Genomic DNA, 24,532 nt, shown 5'->3' on the forward strand with positions numbered 1-24,532 from the left:
ACCACCATCTTGAAAAATTTTTAGGAAAAGTCTTAAACATAAAAAAGAGGAGACATCACTTGAAGATTTGACTCAAACCCTCCAAGTTGAGGAAGAATCAAGGCTTCGAGATAAAAAAGAAGATATTGAACCACTATCCTTTAAAGTCCATATGGTGGAGAATGTCAATATGATGGATTCAAACCCCCTTACTCAACCTTGGAAAGGAAATCAAAAGAGGAAGCATCAAAATAGCAAGGGTTCTGATAAGAACAAGAAGCGCAAAGGCGCTTGTTTGCAGTGTGGGAAAAGAGGGAGTGTAATTCTAAAAAGTCAAACACTCAAGGAAACAAAGAAAAATTTGTTGCCATAATATGCGAGGTTAATTTCCTTGAAGGAGAAGATGCTTGGTGGATCGATTCGGACGCTACAAAACATGTTTGCAAAGACAGAAGCACATTTTTTACTTATGCACCAGTCGAAGATAGAAATGTTCTCTACATGGGGAATTCTTCAACAGCACAAGTCAACGGGAAAGGCAAAGTGGAACTTGATTTCACTTTTGGAAAGATCATCATTCTTATTGATGTATACCATGTACCAGATGTTAGAAGAAATCTTATTTTTGGTAGCCTTCTTAATAAAAATGGCTTTAAACTTGTATTTGAATCTAACAAGTATGTACTGTCCAAAGGTGAGACATTTGTAGAGAAGGGTTATATGTATGAGGGCATGTTCAAGATAACTATCAATAAAGTTAATGTTTCTGTTTACATGGTTGATTCTATTTCTTTATGACACAATAGATTAGGACATGTAAAACTTAGGAAAATGCATGATATGGTAAAGTTAGAATTAATTCCTAAATGTGATGAAAACATGGTAGATAAATGTAAGATACGCATGCAAACTAAGATAACTACAAAACCATTTCCTAGTGTAGAAAGATCTACTTCTTTATTACAATTAATACATAGTGATGTATGTGACTTACATGGCACTCCAACAAGAGGAGGTAAAAAGTATTTTGTGACATTCATTGATGATTTCTCAAAATACTTCTATGTATATCTGTTAGGCCATAACGATGAAGTCTTAGATAAATTTAAGACTTATAAGACATAAGTAGAAAATCAATGTGAAACTAAGATCAAATGAGGGAATAATATTTGATAGAGGAGGGGAATACCAATTCCCTGGATTTTGTAAAAATGAGGGAATAATACATGAGTTTTCTGTCCCTTATACACCACAACAGAATGGTGTTGCAGAAAGAAAGAATATGACTATAATGAAAATGGTTAATTCCATGTTAGTCAATTCTGGTTTAAATATAAGATTTTGGGGTGAAGCCTAGCTAACGGCTTGTCACATTCTAAATAGAATTCCAAATAAGAAAACTCATGTTACACCCTATGAATTTTGGATAAAGAGAAACTTCAACCTAAATTATGTTAAAGTTTGGGGTTGTAGAGCCATTGTTCAAGTACCCAAACCTACGAAAAGCAAGTTAGGTGAAAGGGGCGTTGAATGCATATTCCTTGGATATGCAAATCATAGTAAAGCTTATATGTTTCTAGTTATAGAACCTAACGACTTGTTAGAAATGAAAACCATTATTGAGTCTAAGGATGCCACCTTATTTGAAAACAGGTTCTCTTCCATTCCTAGGTTAATGGATTCAAACCCACCAATAGAATCTTCATTAGAATCTCAAGAAGAAACTGATGAGGTACCTAATGAGATTAGAAGAAGTAAAAGAGATAAAACCTTTGGTCCTGACTTTGTAGACTATCTTGTAGAAGGATCAAGAAATAAGGTCAAAATTTCTACTATGATAGATCTTAAAGTAGAACTTGATCCTAAGATCTATGAAGAAGCCATTAAATCTCAAGATGCAGCATTTTGGAAAGAGGTAATCAATGATGAAATGGATTCCATTGTGGGTAATAAAACTTGAAAATTAGTTGATTTACCTCCTTGATCAAAACCCATAGGTTGTAAGTGGATCTTCAAGAAGTAGATGAAAGTAGATGGAACCATAGAAAAGTTTAAGGCAAGGTTGGTTGCTAAAGGCTTTACACAAAAAGCCGGAATATATTACTTTGATACATATGCCTCAGTTGTTAGGATCTTAACCATTAGAATCCTAATTGCTCTTACATCCATATATAATCTTCACATTCACCAAATGGATGTTAAAACAACATTCTTGAATGGTGAACTTGATGAAGAAGTGTATATGGATCAACCTGAAGATTTTATTATACCTGGTCAAGAGCGTAAAGTATGTAAGTTAATTAAGTCATTGTATGGGCTTAAACAAGCTCCTAAACAGTGGCATGAAATATTTGACAAGGTTTTAGTGTCAAATGATTTTAAGATACATGAATCAGACAAATGTGTATATAGTAAGTACAAAGGTGGATAAGGTGAAATTATATGTTTATATGTAGAGGACATGTTAATCTTTGGTAGTGATATGGATAGTATCACAAGAACCAAAGAGTTTTTGTCTTTAAACTTTGATATGAAAGACATGGGTGTTACAGATGTGATGCTAGGTATTAGAATCATAAGGGAAGGTAGTAACCTTATTCTTACCAAGTCACATTATATTTAAAAGGTACTTAGAAAATTTAATCACTTTGATTGCACACCAGTTTCTACAGCTCTTCATTCAAGTTTAAGATTATATCCTAATACTGGTAGATCTATATCTCAACTAAGTTATGCTAGTGTCATAGGAAGTCTGATTTATGCTATGGCATGTACTAGGCCTGACATTGCATTTGTAGTAGGAAAATTAAGTAGACACACTAGTAATCCTAGTAATCTACATTAGAATGCAATAAATAGGATACTAAAATATCCAAAAGGCACTATAGACTATGAGTTGTCTTATAGTGGGTATCCAGTTGTGTTAGAAGGATATACAGATGCCAGTTGGTTAACTGAGCATGTTGATCATTCACCAGCGAGTGGATGAATATTCACTCTTGATTGGGGAGCTATCTCCTGGGCTTCTAAGAAGCAGACATGCATAACGACTTTCATCATGGAAGAAGAGTTTATTGCATTGGCTTCTTGTTGTAAAGAACCAGAATGGCTGGGGAATTTGCTGATAGAAATTCTTTTTGGCGTAAACCTATGCCAAAGATATATGTGCATTGCGATAGTCAGGCCACACTATCAAGGGCGTATAATCATGTATACAATGGTAAGTCCAGGCATATTGGAGTTAGGCATAATGTTATCAGACAGTTAATTATTGATGGAGTCGTAACTATAGATTATGTGAGGTCAAGTCAAAACTTGGATGATCCGTTAACGAAAGGTCTTACAAGAAATTTGGTGTTAAAAACATCAATGGGGATGGGTCTAAAGCCAATAACCAATGATCACCAATGATGGAAACTGTAAGCCCAAGGGTTCCCATGGGTCTAATCATTCATGTTACGTCTTGTTTTGATGCTAGCAAACACAAATTGATTAGCATTTATGGACTAATGTGTTGCTTTGAGGTGTTGTGTTGTATACAGTATTTTCACGTCATAATCGCCATTACACAACTCATTTCAACACATGGCTTGTGGATCCACATACACATGATCAAAGAGCTTACACCTACATTGGAGACATCACCATTTGGAGATGATCAAGTCAAGAAGCTCAAATTAAAGATTCCACAAGTTGCCTATCAAGTGTCAAGAAGGAGCTTGGAGTTGAACATGCCATGGTGACTCGTCATGCACCTCTCAACATGATTTGAAGATTAGAGGAAGTCACAAGAGCCAAGACAAAGTTCAAGATGTTCACTCAAGCTGAAGAAGTCCAAAAAAGTGCAAAGGAGCAAAGACATTCCAGGAAGACTCATGGTATACACTTTTAGAATGTATTTGAGTCATCTTGATTTTATGTTTAAATGCACTTTCAAAAGGTTTTCAAATGGTTTTCATACTTGAGTTTTTACATCTTTGGAAACTATACACACACCTAAAATATGTTTGAAAACCTAGGACTAAAGCCCAAAGACCACGGCAAAAAATCCTTGAATTTCTAAAGTTAAAATAAAATTTTACACAGGGCCGGTCGACCGGGGGTATCCCAGGCGACCATGGCAAGGTAGCTGAAAATCCAGCCCTTGTAGAAATTTAGCGGGCCGGTATTGAAATACATATGTGACAACCCAAGAGGAGGGGTGAATTGGACAATTAGAAATTTTAGGCTTAATTAAGGGGAGATTAAAAATTAATCTTCTAATTAAGCACTAATTAATCTTCTAATTAAGCACTAATTAATCCAACCCTTGTTCAAATAGATTTATCAGTAGAAGCTAAGGTTTAAACATTCTAATAATGCACATTTACTAACCCTTGTTCAAATGGATTTCATAATACAATTAGGGCCCGTTTCGATACCCCTTGGATTTGGATTTGGAGGTGAATTTGGATTTCCAAAATCCATGGATTTGAAATCAAGAATTTTAAAATTCACAAATTTATAAATAATGCCGTTTGGATGACCACATATAGATTTGGATTTCAAATCTAAATTAATTTTTTTTGTTTGGATTTGAATTTGAAATCTAACAAAACCAAAAAGCCCTAAAATACTTGATATAGGGCATTTCAGCTATTTTCCATGATTCAGGGGTATTCTAGTCATTTTACCCTATATGGGGGTATTTTGATCATTTTTTATGTCATAAGGGTGTTTTAGTCATTTTCCATGACTCAGGGTATTTGGTCATTTTCACCCGGTATAGGTGTATTCCCGTCATTTTGCATGACCCGGGGGTAGTCTAGTCATTTTACCTAATATGGCGTATTTTTATCTCATGAGGGTATTTTTAGTCATTTTAGTCATTTTTCATGAGCCATATGTCATTTTCACTTGATATAGGGGTATTTAGATAATTTTCCATGATCTTGGGGTATTTTAGTCATTTTACCCTATATGAGGTCATTTTGATCATTTTTATGTCATAAGGGTATTTTAGTCATTTTGCACGACTCGGGGGTATTTTGTCATTTTACCTGGTATAGGGGTATTTCTAGTCATTTGACCTAATATGGCATATTTCTATCATTTTTATCTCATGATGGTTGTTTTAGTCATTTTAGTCATTTTTTAGAAGCCATGGGTCATTCTTACTTGATCTAGGGGTATTTTAGTAAATTTTCATGATATTGGGGTATTCTAGTCATTTTACCCTGTATGAGGTTATTTTGATCATTTTTATATCATAAGGGTATTTTAGTCATTTTGCACGACTCAGGGGTATTTTGTCATTTTTACCTGGTATAGGGGTATTTCGGTCATTTTGCCTGCCTCGGGGGTTTTCTAGTCATTTTACCTAATACGATGTATTTTGATCAGCTTTTAATGTCATGTGGGTACTTAAGTCATTTAACACTTTTTTGGTATATTTTTTGTCATTTTAACCCCTTACTCATATTTAGATTTATAAATAACCTCTCGCAGAAAGGATTTATAAATCTAAAAAATTACACTAACATGAGGAATTTGTAAATCTTATGGATTTCACTCAAATCCAAATCCAGATGTCATAAAGGCTTGCCAGACGCCGAATTTGGATTTAAAAATCCAAATTCACCTCCAAATCCAAATCCAAGGGGTATCCAAATGGGCCCTTACGGTTTATAACATTTAACACAAGTGCATTTACTAACCCTTGTTCGATTAAAGCATAAATATAAGTAAGGTTAGAGATTACCAATCACCACACGTGCAAGAGAAGGAAATGAAGACAGAGAGAGACAATGCACACCACAATGAGGACACCAAAATTTTATACTGGTTCGGTCACAACTTGACCTACTCCACTCTTCCAAGTTTGGCTCCTTGGGTACTCTACTATGGTGAGATTTCAAGCCTAATCTCGAAACTCTTACAATAAGCTTTTCCATTTTCAAGGGCCAAAGCGAAGCCCTTCGCACGAACCCTTCGTCACCTTTCTTGGGACGAAGAGGAGACCCTCGTCTTCACCTTTCTTTACGGGCCGAAGAGAAGACCCTCTTCTTCACAATTCTTTCCGGGCCGAAGAGAAGACCCTCACATGAAGAACAAAGAAAATGTAAAACTCTCAATGCCTCTTAATAGGCGGATTACAACTCTGTAAGCTCACATTCACTCCAAAGAAATAAACAAATAAAAGCCCTATGGAGTGCCTTTTGACAAGATGTAGAAATAGAAGATCAAAGAGATTTTTGCTTGTGAATTACAAATGTTGAAGCTCAAAGAGAAATGGGATTTGATCTTTCTCAAATGTTCAAAAGCTAGTGGAGATAGGTTTTAATCATGTACATATAGTATATTTGAAAATATGACCGTCTGGGGTAAAACTGTAAATAACCAGCTTGAAAAAGTCAAGAAAAAATGCCCAAACTGCTAGTTTGCTCAACCGTGGCGGTTGACCGAGCCATCGCAGTTGCCCGTCCCTATCGGGCGACCTATTCTATTTTCAAATTTATTACCGTCGCGGTCGACCGGCCACATGGCGGTCGCCCAGCGAGGGCTAACTGATTGCTCAGAAAATTAAGCTAAAAATCCTATCTCAGTCGACCGACCCACGGCGGTCGTCCGCCCTAGACCAAATTGGATTGCTTCTGTAGAAATAGAAGCGCATCCGGGTGTGTGTATGGTTTTCAAAGATGTAAAAAGTTAAGTATGAAAACCATTTGAAAACCTTTTGAAAGTGCATTTTACATAAAATCAAGAGGACTCCAAATACATTCTAAAAATAAGAACATTGAGTCTTCTTGGAATGTCTTAGCTCCTTTGCACTTTCTTGGACACTTCGACTTGAGTGAACATCTTGAACTTTATCTTGGCTCTTGTGACATGTCCTCCAATCTTCAATGCATGTTGAGGTACATGAGGTGTCACCATGGCATGTTCAACGCCAAGCTCCTTCTTGACACTTGCTTAGGAAACTTGTGGAATCGTCATGATGAGCTTCTTGATTCGAACATCTTCAAATGAGGATGTCTTCAATGTAGGTGCAAGCTCTTGGTTTATTTGCTCCTTGATCCACAAGCCATGTGTTATGAAGAGTTGTGTAATGGCGATTATGACATGAAAATCCTGTATACAACACAACACCTAAAAGCAACACATCAGTCCATAAATGCTAATCAATTTGGTTTGCTACATCAAACAAGAGGTAAGTTGAATGATTAACCCATGGGAACCCTTGGGCTTACATTCTCCCCCTTTTTGATATTGGCAAACAAATTGATTAGGGAGGCAGGAGATATTGATCAAATAGATGAATACGATTTAAACACTATAAACAATGAAGCAATGCTCCCCCTCGCTATATGTACAAGTATAATAAATGAATATAAAGCATGTGGTGCATATACAATTAGACTACCTAATCAATTACTACATTTCTCCCCCTTTTGGCAACAACAAAAAGGTAGGGATATGCAAGTGTGAGTGCAAGTGGGGTGTCAAGATAAATGATTGCTTATATAAGCTATATATATGGTATATGATATAACATTTATGCTCATAGAATGCTTATCAAAATAGAAAACAAAGTAGAGTGCATGATAAGCCCTATTTTATTTTAATCTAAAATATTTGTAAGTTAAGAACAACTATGGGGGTAATAGATCTTGTGAGCATATCACAATCATCTATATAAACATGAATATGAAATATTATTTAGCTCCCCCTATAAATTTGTCAGAGGCCCTAGGTGAGATCTATGTGATAGGGCATGACAAGGCAAAGTGGTTGAGAAAGTGATTGATTTGACTCTTAGACTACATTCATATCTAGAATGCAAGAGCTCCCCCTGACTATGTGCAAGAATACTAAATGTAGTAGTGAAGGGCACATAAGACAATTGATTTGGGCTAACACCTTTAACCACTTATTATTGATCCATTCAAATGAATTTTGTATTTGTAGATTGTGAATGGAGAAATATCAGACAAAAGATATGGAAATGAAAAGAATATAGACTGATACCAAAAATGCACATGGATATAAGAATAGAAAATTTAAGTCCAAGACTCATCTATGGCAAGAAAGGTCATGTATACATATGATAGAACATGATGAAGTTTCATATACATGAACCAAAGTGGAAGATATTTATCAATCAAAGCTCAAGGTATAATACCATGAATACTCTCCCAAAGAACTTATCATGTATATAAGATGTCTTTAGCTTTTAAGAGCACATGATAAGAGACTATTTCAAGGGCAATGGGATGATCATCTCAAGCACTACCCAATGAATGGTGCATGTAGGCTTTGAAAGGAATGGGAGTTGGGAATGGAATTCCCGAGAAGGGTGTGTTCAAAGTAGTGTTTGAATTCATGATTGAACCTTCGCTATTCACCCGATGATGCGAAGAGGGTGGAAACAAGAGAACAAATGAGTGAATAGTAGTGTAAGCATACAAGATTTGTCCAATTACATAAACACAAACGATGGACTTCAAGTATTTAACATTCATCAAAGAGAAATCCACCTTTCTTCTTGTTTTTTTTTTGTTTTTTTTTTTTTGCGTTATACATAGATATATAGAGATAAGTGAATTGCAAACTTCATAGCCATATTCATGATCAAGATGACGGCATGAAGCCAAATGGTTACGTATTTCAATTAAAGGTGACGGTACCTACTCCCTCTTTCGTTAAAGAAGGCTATGGACACTAATTGAGTGATTTTTAGCAATTAGGTTTGATCATCTTGAATCAAGAGATAATATCAAAACAAGAATGCTTCATATATATATATATATTTATACATATAAAGAACATTAGCAGTTACTCATACCTCATTTTCAAACTCTTTCAGTTGATCTAGACTCCAAATATTGAGTCCCCTCTTAATGTCACAAAATCTATCCTCATTGAGGGGTTTAGTGAAGATATCCGTCAATTGATCATTTGTGTGGATATACTTAATTGAAATATCCCCTTTTTGAGAATGATATCTTAAGAAATGATGCCTTACCTCTATGTGCTTGGTTCTAGAATGTTGGATTGGATTCTTTGTTAAGTTTATTGCATTTGTGTTATCACAATGGATCAGAACATTGCTAAATTCAAGATTGTAATCCATGAGAGTGTTCATCATCCATAGGATTTGTGCACAACAAGCTCCAGCTGCAATGTACTCGGCTTCGGTAGTAGACAAGGCTACAGAGTTTTATTTTTGCTAAACCAAAACACTAGAGATCTTCCTAGAAATTGGCATGTGCCACTTGTGCTTTTTCTATCAATTCTACAACCGGCAAAGTCGGCATCCGAATATCCTACTAGGTTGAATTTATTCGATCTTACATATCATAAACCTAGAGAGGGAGTTCCCTTGAGGTATTTGAATATCCTCTTTACGGTACTTAAATGAGACTCTTTAGGAGTCGATTAAACCTAGCACAAATACACACGCTAAACATTATATCCGGCCGACTAGCGGTCAAATATAATAGGCTACCTATCATTCCTCTAAACTTCTTCTCATCAACCGGTTTGCCAATTTCATCATTTTCTAATTTGGTGGAAGTGCTCATAGGCGTTGGCTTAATTTGTGAGCTATCCATGCCAAATTTCTTAAGAAGTTCCCTAGTATACTTCTCTTGTTTGATGAAAATTCTATTTTTACATTGTTTGATTTGAAGTCCTAGGAAATAGGTAAGCTCTCCCATCATACTCTTCTCAAACTCTTTTTGCATGGATTGTGCGAATTCTTCACACATCTTATCATTGGTAGCACCAAATATTGTATCATCCACATAGATTTGAACAATAAGCATATATTTTCATTTTCTTTTAATGAACAAGGTTTTGTCAACCATGCCCATTTGAAAGCCGCTCTCCAATAGGAAGGAGCTAAGCCTCTCATTCCAAGCTCTAGGAGCTTGCTTTAGACCATATAAGGCTTTGTCCAACCTATATACGTGATTAGGGTATTTGAAATCCTCAAAATCGGGAGGTTGTTCAACATAAACTTCCTCCATAATATATCTATTTAGGAATGAACTTTTCACATCCATTTGATACGACTTGAATGTTTTATGGCATGCAAATGCAAGTAGCATCCTTATGGCTTCCAATCTAGCAACCGGAGTTAAGGTTTCATCATAATCGATACCTTCCTCTTGGTTGTAATCTTGGGCTAGTAATCTAGCTTTATTCCTTTGAATATCTCCATGCTCATCGAGTTTGTTTCGAAACACCCATCTAGTACCAATAACCGGGTGATCACTAGGCCTAGGAACTAACCTCCATACTTTGTTTCTCTCAAATTGGTATAGTTCCTCTTGCATAGCAACCATCCAAAATTCATCATTTTCGGCTTCTTTTATGGACTTGGGTTCTATTTGGGAGATAAATGCGTTGTTGGCACAAACATTTCTATAGTGAGATCTTGTCTTGACTCCTTGTGAGGTTTCACCTATGATTTGAGTAGAAGGGTGACTAAACATGATTCTAGTATGTTTGGGAGGACCTTCTATTTCAACCTCTTCTATAGGTTGACCTTCTAAATCAAGATTTTCAAAGGGTGAACAAGCGACTCTACTTGACTAGGAGGCTCTAGAAGATTGGCACCATCATCATCTTCATCAATGACTTTAAGAGGTTCAAATGACTCATCAAATTTGATATGCACGGATTCTTCAATAATTTGAGTTCTTTTGTTATAGACTCTATAAGCCTTACTATGGGTTGAATAGCCTAAGAAAATACCTTCATCGGATTTTGAATCAAACTTGTGCAAGGTGTCTTTCATGTTTAAAATAAAACATTTACAACAAAAAACTTTGAAATAGCTAACTTTGGGGGGTGTTCCACTGCATAGTTCATAAAATATTTTGTTAAGGTAAGGTCTAATGAGCACTATTTAAAATATAGCAAGCCGTGTGAACGGCTTCTGCCCAAAAGTTTCTTGGAACATTGTGCTAATTTAACATGGTTCTAGCCATTTCAATAAGTGATATATTTTCCCTTTCAACTACCCCATTTTGTTGAGGAGTTCTTGGAGCCGAAAAATTGTGCTTGATTCCATTTTCATTACAAAAGGTATCAAACTCAATGTTCTCAAACTCGGTTCCACGATCACTTCTAATTTCATTTATGAAAACCCCTTGTTCATTTTGAATTCTCTTGCACAACTTAACAAATTTCTTGAAGGTTTCATCTTTACTAGTTAAAAACAACACCCAACTAAACCTAGAGTAGTCATCAACAATCACATATACATATCTACTTCCTCCTCTACTACGAGTCTTCATGGGACCAAATAGGTCCATGTGAAGAGTTGTAGTGGACAAGAGGTAGATAATACATTTATGAATTTAAAAGTGTCTTTAGCATGTTTTTCATGAATGCAACCACTACAAACTTTATCTCTAGCATACTTAAGTTTATGTAACTCTCTCGCAAGATTCTTAGAAGACAATCTTGAAATCAAATCCATATGAGCATGACCAAGTCTCCTATGCCATAACCAAGGGTTATTATCCATGGCGGAGAGACATTGGATGTTTTGATTCTCAAGGTCTTCTAATGCTAATGAATACATATTACCATCTCTATATGCAACAAATTTAACTTCATTATTCTTAGCATTCAAAATCTTACATTTATCTTTTTCAGAAAGAACTTTGTGACTAAGATCATATAGTTGACTAATGCTAATCAAATTAAATGAAAGACCATCAACAAGCAAAACATGTTCAACTTTGATGTCTTTAATTTTAATGGTACCTTCATCGATGATTTTGCTTTGTGTTTCTTCCCTAAATGTGACATTTCCTTGGTTGCTCATGGTGATGAAGGCGAACTTGGTTACGTCTCCCGTCATGTGCCTTGAGCAACCACTATCCAAAAATCATTTATCCTTTGAGGGCTTTCCTTTCAAGCAAACCTACAAAAATTAAAACTCATGTTGAAGCTTTAGGACCCAACTTTTCTTGGGTCCTTCAAGGTTAGCAACATCATAAAGTTCATCTTTTCTAACCAAAACAAAATTAGATGCTTTTGACTTCTTAACTTTATATGCAAATCTTAAGTATCATACTCTACCACAATAGTGACAAGTAGGAACAAACGAGCTAGAACTACCATGCATGTAAGAGGAATGCTTTACAAATTTATTCTTGAATGAGGCTTCTCCTTTGGAAAATGGTTGGTATCCAAGACCAACTTTTTCTTAAGAGACAAGCTTGTTTTCAAGAATTTCATCTAACTTGTTTTTTCCACAAGAAAACTTTCTAAATGATAGATCTAATTCCTTACATTTCGAAACAAGATTTTTATTTTCCTCTTTCAAGCTCTTGTTTTTAAAAATTAATTTATCAACTTCTTCATTCAAGGCTTTGTTTTCCAAAATTAATTTTTCAGTTGTATTAGTTTGCAAATCAAGTTCCTTTTTCAAATAGCCAAAATCTCTAGTTATGTCTAGCAAAGATTTTTTCATTGTTTTATTTTTAGCAATTTGCAAATCTAGATTTTCATGGTGTTTTTCACAAGCAACAATCAATTCATCATTAGAGAATTCATGACAAATATCATCAAAATCATTTACCTTGGAAATGGAGATGTCGTCTGTTACTTCGGCAAGTCCCATGAAGCAAAGATCATCTTCATCTTTTCCATTTGATTCATTTCCGGATGAAGCACTCCCTTCATCCCAAGCCGCCGCACATAAAGCCTTCTTGCCATTTCTTCTATTCTTTTTGTTTTTATCATTGTTGTTGTTGAGTGGGCAATTTGGCCTTATGTGATCTACCTTCTTGCAATTGTAGCATCTCATCTCCTCTTAGCTTGAAGGTCTATTTCTTCCTTTGCTTGAGTTGCTTCCTTTCTTATACTTGAGAAATTTCTTGAATCTCTTAATGAAGAGAGCAAGATCATCATCTTGTATGTCTTCTTCACTCTCTTCTTCACTCTCAACTCTTGCTTTGAAAGCTATCCCTTTCTTGTTTGTATCTTCTTTTTGTTTGTTTAAAGTTTCTCTTCCTTTTAAAACCATTTCAAAAGTTATCAAAGAACGTATTAAGTCCTCTAAGCCCATTTTTGATACATTTTTTGCTTCTTCAATGGCGGTGACTTTAGGATCCCAATCTTTAAGTAAAGATCTAAGAATTTTAGTGACTAATTCCTTGTTGGACAATTGTTTACCTGAAGATTTTAAGCCATTTGTTATATTAGTAAACTTAGTGTGCATTTCAGCTATTGTTTCATTTGGGTCCATCATGAAGAGCTCATATTCTCTAAAGAGAAGATTCATCTTAGACTCCTTGACTTGATTTGTTCCTTCATGTGCTACTTTAAGAATATCCCAAATCTCCTAAGCGGATTCAAGAGTCGAAACTCGGTTGAACTCCTCGGGAGATAAGGCACAAATCAAGGCATTCATGGCTTTAGCATTTATGGTGGATTCTTTCTTTTCATTGTCATCCCATAGTTCTATGTCAATTGTGGGTTCCTTATATCCATTTTGAATACTTCTCCATACTTCAAAATCTAAGGATTTTAAAAAGACTTTCATTCTAGCTTTCCAATAGGGATAATTCAAGCCATTGAAGAATGGAGGTCTAGTAGTGGATTGCCCCTCACTACTTTGAGAATAGGTTGCCATTTGAATTTTTCCCTTGTAGGTTTTCAAGAGAAATCCTATATAAGAGCCTATGCTTTGATACCAAGTGAAATTCCACTTAGCAACCCAAGAGGGGGGTGAATTGGGTGTCTTTTGAAATTTTACGGATTTAAATACTTTGCTTGCACTAGTTTTAGTTTAATTGAAAAGATTAAGAAAGAGATTCAAAGACAAGAGTGAAGCACTTACCACAATAGAAGAGAGGAAGAGACAAGAGGCTTGACACAAGGGTTTTTATTGTGGTTCGGTCTTAAACCTAAGACCTACTCCACTCTTCTCAAGTTTGTCTCCTGGAGGATCCCACTAGAATCTTCTTCCAAGGAAGTTAAATACGGCGTTCCTTTCGTCAAGTACAATCCGAGCTTCCAAGTTCCAAGAGTCTTAACTACGGCGCCCTTTGTTGCCAAGTACAATGAATAGATGAAGAAGTAGCTCACTTGCCTCTAGATAGGCGGATTACAATTTAAAGAACACTCACTCTCAATAAGAAAAGAAAAGTACAAATTAATCCTATAATCTCACAAAAGTATTTCAACGTTAGGCACAAAGAGAGGATGTGAGAGTGATTAATGATCAATAATGATACTAAAGTATGTATTCAATGATCCAAGATGGTTATGTAAGTTCTTAGAGAACATAAACAAGCTCTAGACCATCATATATATAGAGGAGACTAAAATATGGCCTTTTGGGAGTCTCCAATGGCTAGGGCTGCATATGGTTCGGTCCGGTTCGGTTTAAGGGTGTTTCTTGAACCGAACCGATCCCATCGGTTTGGTTTTTTCCCAAACCGTAACCGAACTGATAGGTAGTCTAACCGAACCGAACCAAACCGTTATTGACCGGTTCGGTTTGGTTCGGTTCATGGTTTATCCGTATTTGAGCGGTAACTAGTTAACCAGGGAGACTATTGTATTTTGAATCTGCATGATTTGACCAAACATCATGAGTGTAAAAAATGAAATGGAAGCAACAAACTTGCCCCAAATATATCAGCAGCATACCCTCCATTTTTCTACTTTGCTCAGTGGCAAGAATCGCGGAGACGTAAAGAAAGGTGTCATTGGGTCATAAAACTGAAATTTTGGAGGCTGCATAAAAACTTAAACATTCAGGAGTTTGAAAAAAGTCAGCCCTGTATTCCAGAAGAAAATCCAACCTTGCCCCAAAGAATCATGGAACTAAATACAAGTTAATGGCATTATATGAAAAGTTTTCTCATGCCTTAGATGAAATGTGAAATACCAGTGAGAAAAGGAGTATCTAGATTGATTTCATTGAGATATACACATAAATATCTGGATTGAAAAAAGTCAATTGTTTTCAATTAGAAAAATGGAAATGATATTGATATCAGCAGAACCATACTTTAATAATTGTAAAAATGCAGCTTGTCCAGGCATAATATGTTCTAAAGACATATACTCCCATAGATGCAATGTAGAGTGGTGTCAACTTTCTGCAAACCATCAATCAAGATATCTCATTAGATAAAAAGCAATTCAACAACAGATAGAATTAGACAATAAGAATATTTATTATCCACCACAACAGATAAAACCAACTATTGATGATTTACTTGCGTAAGGCAGAAGCCAAGTGACTGACAATAGATTCAACTGAAAATCATGTTTTGAATGGGAAGATCACCTAGGCTCACAAGTCACAAGTCACATGGATACATTATGGGTACATGCATAATCTGATATTAAAACTCTATGTAATTATAACACGGCAATATGATAAAATTAGATAGTAAACCATAAAAACTAAAAAGATCTTAATGATGGAACAGTTACATTAAAACAATTATAGTTCAACTCTCTTCAGTCCATGAGATGACAATTAAAACAGTTATAAATAACTAAATCCAAGACCATTTCCCAATCCATTTTAGAACATATCCATTATCCAAAATTCCAAATCAAGTCATCAACAGAAATAAAGTAACTCAATCCAGCCATCCAGCCATCAACTTGCATCCTTTCTCCTCAAATCCAATATCCATAGGTATTTTCTGAAAAATAAACATAAGAGATTAAGAGTAAGTAACTCAATTAATTATTTATCATGTATCAAATCTTGCACCCCTTTTCCTCTAATCTTACAAGAAAATAATTAGTTACCATGAATCAAGTAACTCAAGAGTTATGTTATTCATGAGTCAAGATCAAAAGGTTCAAATCCGTAGCTATGCCTACAAAAAAGAAAAATAATTATATATGTATTAGAATCGACATCTACACAAATTGGAATTAATTAAAATTGCCAACAAGAAGTTAAAAAAGAAAACAAAGAAAAAAAATACCTGACTCAAAATCTTCTAAGTCATGTAAGTTCTCTTCAATATCTATAGGAATTGGTGAAGCTCGCAACCAATCCTGTGTACAAATCAAGTATTCTACTAACTTAGGAGTTAGAGAACTACGAAAATTATCAAGTACTCGACCTCCTGTACTAAAAGCTGACTCCGAGGCAACAGTAGAAACAGGAATAGCTAGAACATCACGTGCAATGAGTGAGAGAACATGAAACCTAGAACAATTTAACTTCCACCAATATAATATTTCAAATGTCGACCCCCCTTCCTCAACATCTTCCTCCAAATATCTATCTAATTCCGTCTTGCATTCCAAACCCTTGTCTTGTCTCAATTTCTTTCTAAAATCCGACATGAAATCTGACTTTGCTTGCTCACATCCCTCAACACTTGGTTGATCAACATCTATGTCACTTGCTACTTTTGGTGTGCTACTTGAAGATGATGAGAGTGAGTCCACCCTTTGGTAATACTCAAAAAGACGATGCAATGTGTCCCTCACTCTCTTTTCAAGTAAATTAACCTTTTCACAACTATAAAGTCTTGAATAACAAAATGTCACATACTCTAATTTGTAGCGAGGATCCAACACTACCTCAACCAACAATATTATGTTGACTTTTTCTATATCTCCCCAATATTTATCAAACTTCTCCTTCATCTTCATTGCCATTAATTTCAAGGATGGGTCTACATTTTTTGACCAATCAAATAGAATTTTTTCAATTGCACACACTTCATGAAAATATATATTAGAAGTCACATACAGAGTTCCAGATAAACGATTAGTCATATTGTAAAAGGACTTCAAAAATTTATGCAATAATCGAGCATTATCCCAATCAAATTCAGTAGGAACCGCATCCTTCAAATCAATCAAGTATGATGAATCTTCCTCTTCCATCCGTTCAAACGCTTTTTGGAATTTCAATGCAGCATCTAACATTAGGTATGTTGAGTTCCATCTTGTTTGAATGTCTAGGCAAAGAAGACTCTTACATGTGATTTTCTCCTTCTCCACACATTCCTTAAATCTTTGGCTTATAGCAGGAGAACTCCTAATATACCTAACTGCCCCACGAATATTATTGATTGACATCTTCGCCTCATTTAAACCATCCTTCACAATTAAATTCAATATGTGTGCACAACACCTCACGTGCAAAAAATCACCATCCAACATCAAACAATTTTGTGAACTAGCATTTGTCTTAACAATTCTTCTTCTCAAAGATGCAATAGCCGTATCGTTGGAACTAGCATTATCTACAGTTATTGTGCACAATTTTTCAATACCCCAATCAAGCATGCACGACTCTATTGCCCCTCCAATGGCATCACCTTTGTGACTAGCAATTAGACAAAAATTGATTATTCTCTTATGAAGCTTCCAATTTTTATCAATAAAGTGAGCGGTGAGACACATGGAGACATGTTTTGCAAAGAGGTCCATGTATCCGTAGTGAGGCAAATTCTTTCATTAGACAACAAACCCTTTAGTTTTTTCTTCTCCACAGCATACAAAGCTAAGCAATCTCTAGCTATAGTCAAACGAGAGATCAACTTGAACCTGGGTTGCAAAACACTACAAAAATACCTAAAATCTTCATGCTCTACAAATTTAAAAGGCAACTTATCTACTATTATCATCGTCGCAAGTGCATACCTACATACATCTTGGTCAAATTTTCAAGAGACAAGACTATTATCTCCTTCTTTTTGTGCCACTGATTGCCACGATAAAAGCTTTTGTCTCTTGTCATTATTGTAGGGATACTTCTCACATTTTTGAGTGTGTGCGCATTGTACTAGTCCCATTAGCACTACTATGTACATATTCAACACGACAATAATTGCACTTTACCTTGTCCATAGAAGACTTTGCTCCTTCCACTTTTGCAATTTTAGTGTAATGTCCCACACATCAGATTTGTATGGCTTTTTTTTCACCTTTGACTTTGATGCATAGGTTTCTTTTGCAGCATCGAGGCTCAGCTCGGCAGTTGGATTAGAGCCGGAGGTATCTTCCATGCTTGACATCTAATAAGAAAATGAAGAATTCCCAAAGATGTTGTTAGGGAATGAGGTTTTGATGAAGGTGATGAGTAACAAATGAATTCAAGAAAATTGGCTAGAAAAACATGGGCAATTAGGAATGTAACAACTAATCAGCCGTGAAATTGGCAAGCAAATCCCATTTATGCTATGATCACATCTAATTAAATCTGCTCAAGATAAAAAAAAATTGAAAATAAAAGAAGCAGTGAACCCTAGTTGAAAAACAAGAAGAAAAAGAGAGTTGAAGAATAAAGGTACCTGGTGGGATAAAAATATACAAAGTCTGTTTGGTCCAAAAGAAAACTGAGAAAGTAATATAGAATTAAAACATAAGAGACAGTGAAATCACCCTTTGATGGCTTTGCAAGGAGATAACCAGTATAGCTTATTGGGATTTTGAAATCAAATTTTCATAAAGAAGGCCGTGCCTGAGAAAATGCAAGATCAGATCCTAGAATCGAACAAAATAATTTGTTTTTAACCAAGCCAAATCATGTTCTAAATAAAGATAAAAAAAGCCCATGCCATTGAATTAAGCATCATCGAAGAAGAACAACCAATTAAGAAAAATCTGCCGAAATGGAATGAAAAGAACAGAGTCTAGGTTTGAAAGTCCAACATCTGAATTTTTCATTTCCTTTGAAGCTTCGGATTCCTTCGAATGGGAAAACCCTCGATTTTTTCTTTGAATGAAAAAACCCTAAAATGGAAAAACTCTGGCTTTTTTTAATGGAAAAACCCTAGCTTTTTTTTTAATGGAAAAACCTAAGCTTTTGCTTTGAATGGAAAAACCCTAGTTTTGTTTTGAATGGAAAAACCCTAGTCAATACAACTTATTGAATCAGAAATTTTTTTTTTTTTCTTCTAGTCTGGAAAAGAAGAATCACTAGTTTTTTTAGGAGCTGAAAACGAAGAGAATCATCGACTTTTCCGCAAAAATTCTACAACACATTAAATGCTTTATTACCTCTTTCGTTCTTTTCTCTGATACTTGGGAATCACTGGAGCCAAAGGATCGACGTTGGGCGCTTTGAGATGCGAGTCAAGCCTCCATCTTCTTCGTTCAATTGGCTGAGGGGTTTATGGTTAAAAAAAAAATGGTTTAGGTCACTGGAAATGGGCGAAAATGGTGGATATGATGTTTGGTGAAGAACTAAAGAATGAAGATGGAAATCAAGGGCAGAAATGATGGTGGCTGATGGAGTGATAGTGGTTGATTTGGGCAAAAAATAAAAATTGAAATGGAAACAAAGAGAGGCAGAGAGCTAGGGTCGGCGGAGACAAACGGAGAAGGGAGACTTGCGTTGAAAAATAAAACTTGAAAGAGAGCTAGGGTTTCAACTTTACTTTTCTTATTTTTCTTCCCCCTTGGGCCCACTTTCATGGACCAATAAGAAATAAAAAACGACCTTTAAGCTTATACCTCTAGCGTGGTTTTTTACGTTTGTAACAATTGCCGGTTCGGTTCGGATTTTTCAGATCAAAATTCTTTGAACAGTAAACGAACCGATGGGATCGGTTTTGTGAATTTAGAAACCGTAACCGAACCGAGGGGCCAAAAAACCGAACCAAACCGAACCGAAAGGTCCGGTTCAGTTCGGTTTATCGGTTTGAGCAGTTTTTTGTGCAGCCCTACCAACGGCTAGTATGGAGGCACTGCAAGGAGCTCCGTCATTGCCGTTATGGCTAAAAGAAATTGAAATAGGTTATTCCATGGAGCTTCGTGATATTCCATGGAGTTCCGTGCACGGAGCTCCGTGGGAACCCACAGAGTTCCGTGGAGGCACCTGGAATTGTAATTTGTTTAATCTATTTTGCTTTTTGTTTTGCCTCCGGAACTTTGATTTTCTTGCATAGTTTATGATGCCATGTGGGTTCAATTATGCATGAACACCACCATGGTATGCACATGCATGTATGGTCCATTTTTAGGGTTATTTTAGTCCTCTTTTTCTGTGCCTTAAAATTGAAATACGAAATGTGAAAGACAATACATTCTAAGTACACTTTGGTCTTCACTTTAATGGCGCTTCAATGAGGCTTCGTCTTTGATTCGATCAACTACTTTGATCCACGTGCGCATAGATTTAGCATTTGGAGCGATCACCTTCCTTGAGTTCACTTTGCCCTTGCTTTTTGACTTTGCCTTTGATATTTTCATGTCTTTGACTTAGTCTTGATCACCAAACGATCAGGCAATTGAGGTACATGCTTCAGGTTGCTTGTGCTTGAGACATGATCACTTAAACATTGAAAGGTGTTAGTATAAACAAACATTTTACAACAAATTGAGTTTGTTCATCATCAAAACAATTGATTAGGAGAACTTGTTGAACCCTTGGGCTAACACTGTCCTCTGGCCACAAAGCCCCAACAAGTACACCTTGAAGAATTTCCCGTCCTGGCAACCAATGGCCAACCAACCGCAATCCATTGATGAGTGGCGTAATTGGTTATAGTACGTGGAGAAAAAATAATTTCGGTGTGTGAGTTATCCTTGCTTACAAGTTATTATTAGCACTTACCCGTATCCATTTATGTATCTCATGGGTTTAGAAAAGTCAACCTTTTATGCACTAACCCGTTTGTTTCATCAGATCACGCGATATCCATGTCCTCCCGGAACTGTAACACCTCCTCCTTGTGAAAACTGTCTCCTGATCTCATCAAGATCATTGTAGCTGCTTGAAGAAATAAGGTTGTGGAGAAGAGATTTGCCTTAACATCTAAGGTCCGATGTGGGGAATTACCGGGAAGTTCGCGGGCAAAAGAGCTCGGATTGCAGAACCTTGACGATCTTCGGCATGAGATTATCATTTTCGTTATCTTCATTTGTTTTTACCTGAATATAATCAGAATCAAAGATTGTAACACTGATTTCATTATCAATGAAAATGTAAACAAAGGAGTTTTTACTTGATACATGTTATAGACAGTTAGTGATACAGAGTTTCATCATTCTCCATGTAGCCAATTGCTGGCGTTGTAACCTGTGGATATAATCAATACAAAATGTGTTTGTTTTCTTTTCTGTCTATTGGTGGAAACTACCTTATTTCATTTATCAATCATTTAATCTAGTTTGTTAACTTCCAATCAGGATTCTAAAAGATAGCAACCATCACTCCGAAAAAGGACACCCAAGTCATACCTACCTGGTCTAGACCTACCTCGGTGTCTAGACTCGTTCGTCACTTTGATTCCCTTGTGTCATCAACAATACCTTTACCATCTTCGCCAGAGTCATCAGGTTCTTTTGAAGTAAACTAAATGGCTGATCCAATGACCTTTTGTTGAATATGCAAGAAATGATGAAAAACCTCACTTGAGACATGGCAGGAATGAAAGAGGAGATGGTCCACATGAAAACTCAGATAAGTGATAAGGCTTCTGCATCTAGAGGTCCCATACTTCCACCTCCCCATGTTACATCTCCAGAGTTAAATAGACCTGCTATCTCACCTTTCGAGGTCGATTTAGATGATGAACAATACGCTGCAGATTATTGTGCACCAAAGGTTGATAGGGAAAAAGAAATGTATGAGAAGCTGGAAAAGGGAAATGTCTGAGAAATTTGGTAAACTGGCTCAGGAAATGGAACAAATGAAGGTTCAGGGGCCCAAGAAGTTCGACGTCTCTGAGCTAATGATGTCTTCTACAATTGCTCTGCCCTCAAATTTTAAAGTTCCTGATTATGATAAGTATGATGGAACCGGATGTCCGCGCTATCACATGAGATGGTTTATCATTCTCTCACAACAGTATGGTCTGAGCCGCGAGCAGATGGCCCAATTCTTTCCGATCTCTCTGGTAGGAATTGCAAAGAAATGGTTCTTAAGGCTGAAACCGGAAGAGGTAAGAACCATGGAGGACATTTCTGATAAATTGATAGAGCAATTCTCGATGGAGGAAGGTATTGAGGTCACGAAGAGAGACCTAAAACAGCTGAAGCATGGTCCTCAGGAGACCTTTACCTATTTTATCAGGCGTTGGAGACGTAAGTCTGCTCAGCTGAGCTAGAGAATGTCTGAAGCAGATAAGATAAAACTAGTTCTCAAGAGTTTGTCTCCTCAGTACTTTCATTTCTTGGCACCGCAGCATTATCCGAGCTTTGACCACCTGATCAAGACTGGTACTCAGACAGAGGATGCCATAACGAAAGGTCTGAGAGGAAAAAGTTTCTTCTGAAATTCGAGAAGGTAAAAGGCCTGTAATCCAGCCCAAGGAGGTTCACGCTGTCAGTTACACCAGCCCTGTGGCCATGGTTGTTACAGAAGTTGCAAGGACACCAAGGAAGAGGACTTTTGACAGAAAGTTTGATCCTCTTCCATATCCTATACCGATGATACTCAAGAGGCTTATAAAAGATAGGAAGATCCGGCTCCCGGATATTTAACCTTCACCTAATCCCTTACCGGCATTCTGGAGGATGGATCAATATTGTGAATATCACAGAGGTCCGGGACACCTGACTGAAAATTGTTTGACCTTAAAGCATGCAATTCAGAATATGATTGACAAGGACGAGCTTGCAGTTGAGAAACCAAACATTACTCAAAACCCACATCCTAACCGTCATGCTATTCCTCTTCCTACTACCAATGCCACTTTTGCTGATGAACCTTTGCTTGATCCGTCAACCCTCATTAGTGCCATAACCACAGAAAAAACCTATGTAATGAAGTTTGACGAGAAGGAACTTGAAGCAGTAGAAAAGAAGCAGTGTTATGTAATTTCGTTTGACAACGATGAACTTGCTGAGTCGTCTTCATCTCAGTCTTGTGTGTTTCAGACTGACAATGGAGGAAAGACAAAGAAAACTCTGTATGTCCTAAGGGCTGAGGACTTTAAAGAAGAAAAAGACAGTAAAGAGCAATATGTTTTTCGAATGGAAGAGGATGAACTGTTGTTGATAGATGACCAATGTGACGAGATGCGTCACATGATCCGAGGCGGGCGTGTATTCAAACCTCCAGAGTTGAGTGTAGAAAATCCGGCAGAGGTTGCGAGAAATGCAGAAAATCAGAGGCAGAATAAGGTAAACACAGATGAACAAGATGCGAATTTGTTGAAACATTTGAAAAAGACTCTGGTGAATATCTCGGTATGGGATTTATTCATGGCCTCATCCAAGCACCAAAAGCTAGTCCTTAGAGAGCTTAACGCAGCATAAGTTTTTCTCGACACCACTCCTGATGAGCTAGTAAGTTTGGTTGCTATGGCAACAACGTCTAAGGCCCTATCTTTCACAGATGAAGAACTGCCTCCTGAGGGCCGTGACCACACCAAATCTCTAAAAATCACCGTCATTTGCAATACAAAGAAGGTGCCAGAGGTGTTGGTTGACAATGGCTCTGCTTTAAATATTTGCCCGTTAAGCACCACAACAACCCTTGGATTTGGTCCTGAAGACTTTATCCCATCTGAGCAGGGTATTCTCGCATATGATGGTACTCACAGAGATGTAATCGGAACTCTGGTCACTGAGATACAGATTGGAGGAGAGGACTTCGAAATAGAGTTCCAAGTTTTAGATATTAAAGCTTCATTCTTGTTATTACTTGGTCGTCCATGGTTGCACAAGGTTGGAGTTGTTCCATCCACTCTTCATCAAAAGCTGAAATTTGTTCACAAGAACAGAGTGATAACTGTAAACGGAGACCCAGACCTTGAAATAGGGTAGATTACTCAGGACTTAACTGTGGGAAAGGCCGAGGATGTAAATTTGACTGGTTTTTCGCTAGAAGTGACTGCAATCACTGTTGAAGAAGCTATGAATGAGGAAAAATGTTTCCTAACCAGCACAAATTCGAATGTTATCAAGATGATTCACTGGCAGGGATACATACCAGGTGCCAAGTTAGGTAAATATCATCAAGGTCTGACTGAGTTTCCAATGTTCAAAACATTCAATGGTTTATTTAGGCTAGGGTATAAACCCTCGAAGAAAGAAGTTAAAGAGATGAAACAGTTGATGTTGAAATGGGCAGACTGTCGCCGAAGAGGGTTAGAATTACCAATAGTACTGATTGATTTGACAATGAACGGTCGGTTCCGGAAAGAAGGTGCAGACTTTTCCTTCTGTGGCTTTCCTCAGAGTTGGCTGGATGAGAATATAGGACAGAGGTTGCTAGGTTGTGAATTTTTTTTTGATATTGAGGTAGAAGATGAGCTGACAGGTGTGTAGATCACAGAGATTGAGTCAGAAATAGATTGGGCTGAGGCGATTACACTCTCAAGGGTACTAAATAAGGATGCCCTTGTCACCTTTACACCGACTCTCCTTCTTCGCCGAGTTCTAAGAGCTACTCCCTAGGGTATTAAGATTAGGATGCCCTAGCCACCTTTACAATGAATGAAAAGAAGATTGCTTTGCCTCTCTTGAAGGCTTGATGCACAATGATTGCTCCTTGAATATTCTCCACAATAAGATTTCAAATAGAAGTCCTAAATCCAAACTCTAATGATTTGCAAGTGCAAGGCAAGTTTGGTGGAGAAGAAAACAAAAGCTTAAGCCAAAA

The 24,532-nt window shown here is 36.7% G+C and overlaps 2 protein-coding genes across 2 annotated transcripts; one reads left to right on the forward strand and one right to left on the reverse strand.

Annotated features, from left to right (window-relative positions):
* Positions 1–15,786: 15,786 nt before the first annotated feature.
* LOC143855946 (zinc finger BED domain-containing protein RICESLEEPER 2-like) lies at positions 15,787–21,243 on the reverse strand. Its single transcript, XM_077365991.1, has 5 exons — positions 21,235–21,243; positions 20,800–20,853; positions 17,818–17,993; positions 15,942–17,302; positions 15,787–15,830 (listed from the first exon to the last, which is right to left on the reverse strand). Exons 1-5 carry the CDS (start codon positions 21,241–21,243, stop codon positions 15,787–15,789), a joined length of 1,644 nt encoding a protein of 547 aa, XP_077222106.1.
* Positions 21,244–23,229: 1,986 nt separating this feature from the next.
* LOC143855947 (uncharacterized) lies at positions 23,230–23,694 on the forward strand. Its single transcript, XM_077365992.1, has one exon. The coding sequence runs from the start codon at positions 23,230–23,232 to the stop codon at positions 23,692–23,694; it is 465 nt and encodes a 154-aa protein (XP_077222107.1).
* The last annotated feature ends 838 nt before the right edge of the window (positions 23,695–24,532 follow it).

The sequence above is a fragment of the Tasmannia lanceolata genome, unplaced genomic scaffold (assembly GCF_043159265.1).
Source record: "Tasmannia lanceolata isolate RefF3 unplaced genomic scaffold, GAP_Taslan_0.1 ptg000023l, whole genome shotgun sequence".
NCBI classification, from domain to species: Eukaryota; Viridiplantae; Streptophyta; class Magnoliopsida; order Canellales; family Winteraceae; genus Tasmannia; species Tasmannia lanceolata.

What these genes read in the sequence shown, in the direction of transcription:
- LOC143855946 (XM_077365991.1), bottom strand. An exon ending in TCATGCCGAAGATCGTCAAG is followed by an intron (nt 17,994 to 20,799) that starts GTTCTGCAATCC and finishes TTTTCTTATTAG; the next exon opens with ATGTCAAGCATGGAAGATAC. An exon ending in CTTAGAAGATTTTGAGTCAG is followed by an intron (nt 15,831 to 15,941) that starts GTATTTTTTTTC and finishes TCTTTTTTGTAG; the next exon opens with GCATAGCTACGGATTTGAAC.
- LOC143855947 (XM_077365992.1), top strand. Translation starts at nt 23,230, where the DNA reads ATGGCAACAACGTCTAAGGCCCTATCTTTCACAGATGAAGAACTGCCT.